The 12101-nt window shown below is 32.7% G+C and overlaps 1 protein-coding gene and 1 long non-coding RNA gene across 3 annotated transcripts; both read left to right on the forward strand.

Moving 5' to 3' along the window:
• The first annotated feature begins 46 nt into the window (after positions 1 to 46).
• LOC135134723 (uncharacterized) lies at positions 47 to 2233 on the forward strand. 2 transcript variants are annotated; one of them, XR_010281368.1, is made up of 3 exons: positions 47 to 872; positions 1046 to 1117; positions 1177 to 2233. It is a non-coding gene; the product is annotated as an uncharacterized LOC135134723 (long non-coding RNA). The 2 variants fall into 2 exon arrangements; XR_010281369.1 differs by lacking the exon at positions 47 to 872 and adding an exon at positions 881 to 967.
• Positions 2234 to 3462: 1229 nt separating this feature from the next.
• On the forward strand, positions 3463 to 5361 carry LOC135134003 (uncharacterized). Its single transcript, XM_064062569.1, has 3 exons — positions 3463 to 3548; positions 3598 to 3654; positions 3706 to 5361. Exons 2-3 carry the CDS (start codon positions 3643 to 3645, stop codon positions 5359 to 5361), a joined length of 1668 nt encoding a protein of 555 aa, XP_063918639.1. The 5' UTR covers positions 3463 to 3548; positions 3598 to 3642.
• Positions 5362 to 12101: the final 6740 nt, after the last annotated feature.

A 12101-nucleotide genomic window follows, 5' to 3' on the forward strand; every position in this document is an offset into this window, starting at 1 on the left:
TTTAAGTGACTTTATGTGACTCGTATGGACTTAATTCGCCTCGCTATCGCTCGGCGTTTAATCGTCCCTACTCCGTCACATAGAGTATCAGTTAAACTCCTAATAAAATAAATATCTGTTTTCTTCCTTTTTAGTCGATGCTATTTGAAGAGATATTAAAGTTTCTGTCTCTGTCATAAATAGATAAATTAATTCATAGAATAATCAGATGCCCACATTATTATATAAAATTTATTTTCATCTCCCGCCTCCAAATTCAAGAAATTCAAATACGTTTTACAGTGTGTTTGCTAGAACTAACATATGTAATAATTGTGTACCTATATGTATTATCGTATAAATTTTATGTGAGAATTGTACGATGAAATTTGAAGCAAAGTAGATATTTTTGATATGAATATGGTTCAGTTTACTGAAAATTGTTAAACATGTTTGTTTGAATCCTACTATGTACAACTTGTTCGTTATATAAATATACATTACTATTATGATTATTATTATTTTCGCCTTATTTTGGTACAAAAATTTCATTTGATTCCACACCGCAACTTAATGGATGTCTCAGAGGAGGAAGTAATACACTTTTCTGTGAGGTATATAAATTAGACGGTCTTGAAAATGACTGTTTTCTGTCAAGTCTCGTTCATTAGTATTACCGACGTTAACCTGAACCTGTTGTATTTGATCTGTTTTTAGTCATTAGGCTTGTTTCTTGTTTTATAAACTTTCATTGACTCTCCGACAAAATGTAGAAGTGGACGCCTATGTACTGATAAGTCATTGCAATAATGATTATTGTTTGTTTTATAGTATCTCTACTTAATAAAATCATTGTTTGAAAATATATTCTGGCGTTGAACATTGTTATTGGGGTAAGTTTATTTGCAATATGTAATTTTGCTGCACATCTGTAGATATAGTGAAGACGTAGTGGAAGGTGCGAATACGATAAAGCAAGCGCGTCGAGGTGCATATACCTTTTTAAAATTTGTAATTACACATCACGACTAAACATTGTAATGGATGAGTTGCTTTGCATTTTTAGGTTAAGTCTTACGATTCCGGGAACCCCCTAGTGCGCTGCATTCTATAAAATATGTTAAAAATGGATGAAAAGGTTGAAACTACTTTATCTACATAGTAACACATTTTTAATATTAAAAAATATTTTTTCAGGAATATAACCAGTGTCTTAAAACCCATGGATACATGTTAAGTGAAGAAGAAAGTGACAATGAATGTAAATCCCAGTTAGATGCAATTTACGAACGGTATAAACCTCCACCTATTGAAATTGATGCTAAGAAACATCATATTATTGAAATTGGGTACAGCAAAAAAGATAATAACAACGAAAAATTAACAAAAAGCCAGAAAAAAAGAAAAAGGAGAAAGAAAAGTGGAAATGGGGAAATTACAAAAAGTGCATCAGGTGATAAAACTAACAATAGTATTGCAACTGATAACACAATCGGTGATAATTTTATTCATGGGGCGACCACCAATAATCCCGCTACAAATAAATTAAAAGTGAAACAGCAGAAAACAGCAAAAAGTAATTTGGTCATAGTTGAACAACAAGATATTGAAATATCCGTTCCAACTAATGCAGAATTGATTGAAATTAATAATGAACTACATTCAAAAGATAAAAATACAAAAGGAAAAGCAATTAGAAGTACTCAAAGTGTTTCAGCATTATTCTATGATGCAACTGATTTTTTGTGTCGGGTTGAACAGACATATGCAGACGCCTTAAAAAGCCCCAAAGTAGAGAAAATTGAAGCCCCTGCTTTACAAGTAATAAATCATGCAGGACATCTATACAGCACTGAAGGTTTAACGAAAAAAGAAAAACAATACTTGAGAAAATCATTATGGAAGATTTGCCGAAAAAGCGTAGTTTTTGATGGTACAAGTGAAGATTTTTGGGATCAGGATAATCAAAAGCCTCGGACATTTGGTGATTTTATTAATTTTAAGTTTTAGTAATTTTAACTAAGTAAATGTCATCAGTTTTTTCACTTCAATAACAGGATTCATAAGATAAGATAAACGTTTGCTTTTTTTTGTTAAGTATGGGTAACATACATAGAAATAATGTGGCAAAACCAAAAAGATTTGATATAAAGATAATGTTAAATGGGATGTGTTTAAATGAGTGCCTTAAAATGTATTAGTATAATTTTAAATAATTTGTAGTATGTAGGGATAATGTACAGAATTAACTTTTTTGTTGTTGTATGCAGAATCACTTTTCTTTATGTTTTTTTACTTTACTTGATCTGTAAGGTAATAAATACATATTAGTTAATATATTAAGTATAATAAAAGTATTCTTTTATTTATTGTCTACTTTAACTGGATGTAAATATTAAGACATATTTGAAAGTTTTGGAAATGCATGTATGAAAAACTGATCCAAATTTTATTTGTTTTCGAAAAGCCTAGTGTCGAAGGGAAAAAATAAGGACGGCTCAGTAAACTGCAAATGCAGAAAAAAATAAAAAATACATTTTGGTTAGTGTTTAACTACATACACAATGATCTTAAAATATTTAGCTAGTGTTGGAGATCATAACGAATCGGTAACGTAATATAGAGCGCTTATTTTCTAAAAATTATATATTTAAAAAAAAAAGTATATTTCAGTACGTATTGACTTGATTTCTTTTTTACACTTTAAAACTATCTGTCATGTTAACAATGTTACAGTATTTTGAGATGACGTCACGAATTTTTTACAGAGGATGAACCTTAAAGTAGGTATACTTCGAATGTTATGTGTCTAATAAAGTCGTCAACGACAGACGAAAGTGGAAACTTGGCTGCCTAAAAGACATTTTAAAAACGACAATAAAAATAAATATATGTATCAGAAGTAATACTAGAGATTCGAATCTTCTAGAAAGAACAAAATTAAAAACATTCAGCATTAAATTAATTTTCTATAAAATTTAGTTCTATCAGCGCCGCTGCACATATGTACACCACATTGTTTAGAATTTTGTAATATGCTTACTTTATTGCTCTGTACTCATTATTATTTATAGAAATTTAATTAAAGATATACTGCTACTTCTATCTTTGTGTAGCAGCCTGCAACCTTTTTCATGACGAACCGTGAAAAATTCCATTTTAAGATCCCTATTATCATATTTGAAACTTATCGAAGACGAATACTTAAAAAACCGCTACAAGTTAAACTTAAGCGAAGTTAAACTTAGGGCTAATGAAGTTCAGTGCTGCCAATATTACGTAATGATCACAATTATATTTAGCAAAGATTTAGAAAGATGAAATTCAAAATTTTGTGTAACTATTGAATGAATTTATTTTATTCGTAAACACAAATGTACGCTTGTTTCCCACAGACATAAAACACATGAGAAAAAACTGCAAGGTCGTTGTCGTGCAAACGAATTACCCATTCGTATCGCGTCGTACTGTGTGCATTGTACATTCAACTCATACTTATTTTGTGATTAAGTTATTGATTTGTAATTGTACAAATTGTGATTGTTTTTACAAGTTTTGTAGCCCAGTTGGTAAGAATTTTTTATCTGAAGAACGAAAGGTAATTTTTGTTGTTGTTAGGTTACGTTAAATTGGGGAATCCCATGTACCGCCAAGTAAAACAAAATGGACGAGAAGGTACCAACCTTTTTGCAGCGCATTGATTCAGTGCCAACTTTTCTTTTGCAGGAATTCAAAGAGTGTTTAAAAATTCACGGATGTGAGTCTAGTGAAGAAGGCAGCGAGAGCGATTCAAAAGTAAATTTAGACGATGTGTACGAGGCGTTTAAACCTTCTCCTACTTTAATTGATCCAAAAAGACACACAATAATCGAAGTTGGTGCCAATGAAAATAGCGAAAAATTATCAAAGAGCCAGAAAAAGAGACGGAGGAAAAAGTTGTTTGAAGAACGTCACAAAAAAGCTAAATTAAACGATGGAGTAAACGATGATGAGATTTGTACTAGTGAAGACTATTGTGAGGAACCAAGCAGCTGTGACATTCCCACTGTTCCTGAAAACGTTGAAGATTTTAAACCAGAATCGATAACCTATGTGGAAGAATATAGTTTGGACGATGAGGAAGGAGTTAATATTGGGCAAGGACGTAACAACAGTACTAAAACCAACGAATATAATACCAGTGTTGTTGAAAATGGAACACCGACACATTATGTCGGTCAAGGTGCCAAGAAAAAAAGAACAAGACGAAAGAAAAGTAAAACGTCATTATGTAGCGACACTACGCAAGAACAAAATTCCCCATCATCAGGACCAAACGTCCAAGACAACCAAATTGGGAATTACAGCTTGGCAACCATCGGGGTTTGTAAAGATCTGTTTAATTGTGTACTCATCTTCATTGAACGTAATCCGGAAAACCCCCTCGGTATATTGCTAACCTTTGAAACTTATTTAAAAGAGGTTAACAACACTATCGGCATCTACTTGACACCTGGCTCCAGCTGCATTGTCCATCTTATTAAAGTTATTGCGTTGAGGTATGAAGAATTTTTAAACGAGTTAAAAGGTAAAGACGCCGAGTTCATCGTGAATCAATTCCTTTGGGATTTAGCCAAGATTATCGTGTGCATTGTTCTAGGGGAATCAGAGACGGATTTATTGAGACCTATTATGAACATATATGAGGGTTTTATTTTTTATTGTTTGGGTTTTATTTTGATTCAGTTTTGCGAAATGATAAGGCTTATGATTTATGATAAAACCGAAATTCCGTGTCAGAACCCGTTTGAGGTGGTGAAATCCGAACTAGATGAACGTTGTTGCAACATGTTGCCTTTTATAAATCTAGCAAAATGTTTTGAGAAAAAATTCTTCCAGAACGCAGCAACAAATCATTTAGTAGAAAAAACAGAAATCTCCACAAAATTATCATTTTCCATAAGTCCTATATTACAATTAGGCGCAAACCAGCCCCTGTCACGCCCAATTCTAATTAAGTATTTGCGCGTTCAAAATGTCTACTTCAATGAAGAATTTGTGACAACTGAAAACAGATCGCAAAAATTGAGACAAGCTTTTCTGGACGTTGGCGATTTGCCTCAAATTTATGACAGAGATACCAAGAGTATTGATTTTAATAGTGAAAAATTACAGGATTGTGTTGGGTCATTTTGTGTTCCAGCTAGAAATGTGACCCTTATCGATTATCCTATAATGTTGGCTATGCAATTCTGTGATATCAACCAGCTGGTGGGGGCGGTTATTTTTTCACTCCTTTTTAAGATCATGTGGTGGCTCGAAACAGTTGTTGTTTACATAGACGTAATTTGTTTAATATTTTTTCTTTTATATTTTTGTACCTATTTTGTCATTAAATTTTGATGAGAAAATATATTTTTTCGAATTTTTATGTGTCTTTTATTACTCGTAGGACAAGTCCATCAATGATTTAAATGCACACGTCATGTAATATGAGACATTCTCTATTGTAATACATAGCAGTATTGCTGGCTGCCTATAACCAAAACTAAAACAGTTTAGACCACAGCATAGATAACAATCAGTAGGGACGGCTCGCCGTTTTTCGTGACCCGTTTTCGTGGGTGGTCGTTCGCTTTATGACCGAATGAGGGCGCCCAACTGACGTCTAAAATATTTGAAATTTGGCAGTTTTGTTACAATATTTTTGCCGGTTTTGCTTGTTTAAGACTGCTTTTCCAGTAGAATTGTACAAATAGTATAAAAATGTAATTTTCACAATAAAAGGTAAAATCTTCGTCCGATGAATTTTAATACAGGATCCCTGTTGTGCGCCTGCCTTATTCTCTCCCTCGTGTTTGGAATTCTTGGAAAAGATAGTAAACATAACACACTTTTTGTTTAAAAAGTCGTCGCAAACGAACAACAACGGTGGTTATGAAATAAATATAAAAAATTTATTATATATGATTCCGTTGTTGTGGTAAAATTTAATATAAAAATAATAAGAAACAAACTACACGTAACAAAAAATTATAATATAACGATAATTTCTTTTTTTACATTTGTGAATTAGAGCAAATTTTTAGTGAAAATTTTGAAAATATAATTTTACAAACAACTACTATGTTGAAATTTTTAAATTTATATAAGCAAGCTACATTTGTTCATCCATGCCAAAACTTTCCATACGATTATTTGCTTGCTTTGTATGCTAGGATGAGATTATTTTATGCACTAAAATTTGTAAATGCTAGCTTTAAATTTACAAATGCCAAAGGTGAAAAAATTAATAGAAAAAAAATAATTTGGCAGCATTAACTTTTTTCCTTTTTGTAATTTAATTTTTATTTTATTTATTTATTTTTTCTTAAATAAACCTCTTTCTTTTTAGATGTATTTATTGCATTATTTTTACAATGATAATTAAACCTCAAGTATTCAGGGAAAGAATGTGCGAATTGTCAAATTGTATAAGTAATAAAATAAAAACTGTAACAAATCATCGTGTTTATAATTTAAATATCGACTTTTTTTTTCTTATTGCGATTCATGATTATACGATTTGAGCAAACTACACAGTTTGCAATATTGCGTACACGAATCAATTTTTGAAATTTTAAATGAAGTGATACTTTTTAAATTGGGTGGCGACATCTAGGAATAGTTTAGGCAACGACCATCCATGACGGCTTAAAATTCGGGTCAGAAAGAACAAAGGCGCCGACACGAGCTGTCCCTACTGATTGTTATCTATGCTGTGGTTTAGACACAGATTACGGATACCAGATGGTTCACTTGTGGGCGTAACTGTCCGCAAATTTTCCGTACGCATGACACTAAAATTGGTTCAGCACTTTTAAATCTCTTTGAAACTGGTTCGACAGATTAACACGCAAAATAATATTTACAATGAAGCAGATATAAGATAAGGGAATAAATAACATTACAAGGATTAATTTCTACGTTTTTTGGTTACGAAGGGATTTTTTAAAAGTTTTAAAATAATCAGAAAATTAGTTAAATAAATACCTACCTGCATTAAACTCTATTATAATATCGTTTAGTAAATATATCTTGTCTATAATGCCTGATTTTGTAAATGAATAAGAGAATAAAACATTTTCCCTTCTTTTCCTTTAAACTCGTTTCAGTCTTAAATAACCACCAAAAATCGAAGATCACTATAAAGACGAGTAGATTAGAAAACTGTAACAACAAAGTTCAGAAAGGCAAGCGTAGCAAATTTCATTAACTATTCCCTCCAATTCTTCTAACTTTCGGTAACCCTTTAAGCCGTATAGTTAAAGAAGTTACGTTTATTCACCATGCAAAAATTTTAACACCACTTTCTTGTTAGCACTATATTCGAGAATACGTGTTTTTTACGCTCTAAAATTTTTTAATGCCGATGCATGTGTCCGCAATTCTTTTCAGAGGAAATTGTGAAATGTTAAGCATTTGTAATAATCATAAATCATTTTGTGTGAGGCAAATAAGTATTTTGTTCGTTTTTTCTTCACTTAGAACCTCATCCCTTGCATCATCGCTGTAGTTTTTCTCTGACCGCCGCACTTTTAAATTCAAAGCTTGCGAACCAATTTTGGTAGAGCGTGCGTAGTAGCGTGAATACCGCTTGAAATCTCGGGCAGGGCTATGAAAGTCTCAGCTGATTCCATAAGAAATACATGGGGAGCTTACGGAACGACATAAAGAGGTCACTAGCGTCACTAAAGGTGCTCCAACCTTGAAGAACATAGTTTCTTTTTCATTTTCAGGTTTTCGGTGAACGCTTTGTCTGGTTTTGTCAACAAGAAATGTCATATTAATTACGGGATCATACGGGATGTTGGGTTATGAGGTTAAAAACAAACGTAAAATTTATTTTAACAAAGTAATGGATACTTACGATACATGTAAAAAATACTAGAAAATTCCAGGCTAAAGAGGTCAACAAACTGCAGGTTAAACGAATTAGTTTAAATTTCGATGTGTGCGTGTTTGAGCGGTCCAAGATTTATTTTTAAATTTTAGTGTGTAAAAAATTCTAACTAATAAAAACTGAAACGAGGTAATCAAGAGAAAAGTCTTTGCAGAGGTGGTGGAATGGTATTTTTGTATGCTTCGTTTTTTAGCCGCAAACCAGTTAACGACTACGGTGCATAAATTGGGAAAAACTCATAAAATGTACATATTACCCATCGGAGTATAAACTGCAAAATGTTTAGGTGGTATCATTAAATCGCCAAAAATCACATCTTCATTGAAGACTTTAAAATGTCACACAATTAAAACAGGATGTACAACTTCGTAAGAATGTGCAAAGTTCACAACAAACTTCGTAGAAGTGGTGGTGTAAGAATTTTCGTATTAATGAGTATCCACAAACATACCATAAACAGTTGTGTTCTTTCAAGGTGAGTTTCCGGTAACTCACATCACTTAATGATTGTTGAAGAGGCTGGAATACAGAGGAGATGTGTTGTGGAAGTTTGTTTAAAAGAATACCTTAGCAAATTTTTCATTTCAAATAAAATAGTGTTTCACAGTTGGTTCTTGCACTCGTATCGAAATAATCTGTAGTAAATAGTTTCCGAAACACACTTTGGAATTGTATTGGTGTGGGATTTATACAATTCCCAAATTGACGTCTCACAGAGCCAAACAAATATGTCAAACAATACTGATTTAGTTGCACCAACCTTTTAGTGAACATTGTAAACAAATTGTATTCTGTGAAAACTATTAAAAATAATAAGCAAAATGTTTATGTTCCTGAGGTTGTTTTTTATTTTTTTGTGGGTGATTTATAAATATTAAGAGTGAAATAAAAATTTTGCAATTCACTTGTGGATAACAACTTATTTGTCAGACTTGTTAAGGATTTAATAAACGCAGTTTAAAACGTCAAAATTGAATAAAAATGTTTTGCTTGAATATATTAATAATAATTTATAAGAAAGAAAATAATGGCCAATTGGCCAATGTCACTAGTACATGCCACCCATTTTTATTTTTGTGTACAATTATTATTAGTATTATATGAATCACATACGAATGCTACGAAATATTTGAATCTTCGTGTTTCCCGGGAACGGGCTCCCAAGGTCACACCCGTTCCGCAAATATTGCTGAAGTTTCGTTACCACTGGGCGGAAAAATATCTTACGGATGCAATTCCCCAGTTGAAGCAAGGTGTGTTTTACGGCGAGTAGCGGGGACGCTTTGATCTGGTCCACAAGGTCGTAGCCAGTGCGTCGCTTGGAGTGTTTACAGCTTGTTAAAAAAGTACTTCTATATTACTATATTACTTCAAATAAAAATACTCGATGCCCTTTTTAATTTTTCAAACACATGACCACAGATTTGTGATCTTGAAATGTTATATTATGTTGATATAGTCCAAAAGAAAAATATATTTGTAATCAAACTATCGCCGCGACAGCACTGGATCGAGCGTATGAAACACAATTCCGCGCGTTGTTCGTTACTGATCCAGTGATGGTATACCTAGGGAAATTTCCCTAAATCTAGGGAATTTCATGCTTGTTCAAGGAAAAAGGGATTTTTTATTAAAAACCAGAGTAATCTAGGGAACTTCAAAAGGTTAATGATATTTGTTCAAATGTTAAGTCAATAGTTTCGTTATAAGTGCAACTTTGGATAAATATTTAAGTTTATAGATCTATGATTGTTTCAATTGTGTCGCCCTCTGGGAGCGTTTAAATTTGAATTAAACAAATTGGTACGTCAATTGGCGGTACCGTTTCTATCGACGCAAATTATTTTAAAATTACTTAATTAAAAATGGGTCTTTTCTCCAATTAAACGCGTCAACTCGAGATTATAAATAGAGCCCGAGGCAACTTTTGCGTCATTCTGAATAATAATTTTATTATCACTGCTATTGTTATTGTTATCTGCAGTTAACCTTTTTTTCTTTTGTTATATGTAGTACTACTTATTTGTATTCATTTTTAATTTTTTATGTTTTTTTGTATTAAATATACATAAACTAGTATGTTCTTTTTTTACTAAACTGAACTCAGACAACACACCATATATTTGATATAAATGTTTTGTGCTAACTGCTCTAAATACAGAGTCATCAAAATTGATTGAGAGAGTTGGTAAACCTGAACTTGAATAATTTGGTTTATTAAGTTGTATAAAAATATTAGCTGTCAGATTTGAAGTTTCAAGTTTCAAATTTCAAAACTCAGTGGCGTCTTTTTTCGATTTTTTTTTTTGGTAAAAATATTAGTTGTCAGATTTGAAGTTTCGAATTTTTGTCACGCCACTGAATTCATTGCCATATAACCTTAAACAAATCTGTCATAAGGTTGACAAACTTCACGACAAAAACAGGGGGTACCAACTCTCTCAATCAATTTTGATGACCCTGTATTTAAATACAGCGCCATCTGCCAAATATGACACCATTTAGGGAAATCTAGGGAAATTTTGACTCAGAATCTAGGGAAATATATTTTTTTTATATACCATCACTGTACTGATCTACTGTGTCTCGGGACACCGACTTCAAAGTGCCGACAGCTGAGTGAACTATCTGGTATCCGTAATCTGTGGTTTAGATGTGATCTCTATTAAATTAAACATAGGTAATTAATGATAATATGAATTAAAGACTTAGGGGGAGATTCTGGAAAGTCCGATAATTTGCAAATCCCTATCGAAACTGCAAATACAATGCAACAACAATACATGTTGCTATGGTTTTGAATTTGCAGATCCTTGCAAGGCCCATGATACAAGTAAATATGGTATGGACATCCCATGAACCAAAACTCGTCTTCTTCTGCGCAACGTTATCTGACGTCATGTGGAATGAATGACCTTTCACTTCTGATGTCAAATATCAATTTTAAGGGTTATGAGGCAGTTATGAGTTTTTGTGGTTATGAGGGTTATTGTTTATTGTTACCAAACTGATGCGTAAAAACAAATTGGTGGTTTGCTAGCGACCTAGCGTTGTTAAAAAAATAGCGGGGATGATAGCAAATAAGAAAATATGTATATTTCAGCCGAAGATACTCTGCAGAATAAAAATTGTGAAACATTGCAAATTGTTTTTACACTGATTGTGAATAGTAATAATAATTGTACAAAGAATCTCGTACATTTGGTAAGTACAAACCAATAATTTAATACACAACTATTAACCAGTATGGCGATCCTGTTACTGTCATTTGGCCGTCAATTGCCTTGGTGGTAACACGTCTTCCACGACTGTTTGCTGGTTACCGGTGACACTTTCTCGTTGAATAGGGCTGGAGTTACTTTGGGACTGGAATAGTGTTCTTTCCGGTCCGTTAACTCAATAATTCTAGTACAGTCTGTCGTAACCTCAAATCGTAAACACATCAACCTTTCGTTGACAGATAGCGAAAATTACTAGCCTCGCGCTATCTTTGTTTAACACATAGGTTAGGTTCCTCTCTGTCGAATTCCGACCACAGGCAGTTTGCCGTACTTTCTAAAAGTAATAGTAGATTAACTAGTGACTTTAGTTGGGCTCGGTAAATATTTCAATTTCCCGCCTGAATACAGCCAGGTGACGTCAGCAAACCTGCGTATGTCCATACCATATTTACTTGTATCATGGCAAGGCCTTATCGAGTTTCGAGAATCTCCCCCTTAGTATTTAAATGACAGAAAGATTTTAAAATATACAACGTGATTAACAAGTATTTAGGTACTGTTTAACTTGGCAATAGAATTAACCAGTTCTCAGAGAGTTTTCTTGAGCTGATACTGCCAAACTTAATTGAAATACTTAAGAATAATAAGAAAGTTTGGTTTTGACATTTTATAATATAATTAATGACAAATTTTGTGGAAAATTTAATGTCATGCCACTGTCTACCGTGTCAGTTTGGACTACAGGGAGTAAGGCATGAGTAAGGTCACAGTATATTGTGATATGTTGTGTATGTTGTTATTAAGATTGTTTTCAAGAACGCAAAAGAAAACATTACGTACAAGTTCACGTATTGCTGAATCTCAACTTACGGTGATTATTATCGGCAATTATATTGGCGAAGAAATAATTCTTGTCTGTGTAGTTTTAAAATTCAAATGTCAACTTTGATGACATTTAACAAGCTGACAACCTAAGAAAG

This window comes from Zophobas morio, unplaced genomic scaffold (assembly GCF_036711695.1).
Source record: "Zophobas morio isolate AGI-343-1 ecotype UQ-CSIRO unplaced genomic scaffold, CSIRO_AGI_Zmor_V1 ptg000023l, whole genome shotgun sequence".
Classification (NCBI taxonomy): domain Eukaryota; kingdom Metazoa; phylum Arthropoda; class Insecta; order Coleoptera; family Tenebrionidae; genus Zophobas; species Zophobas morio.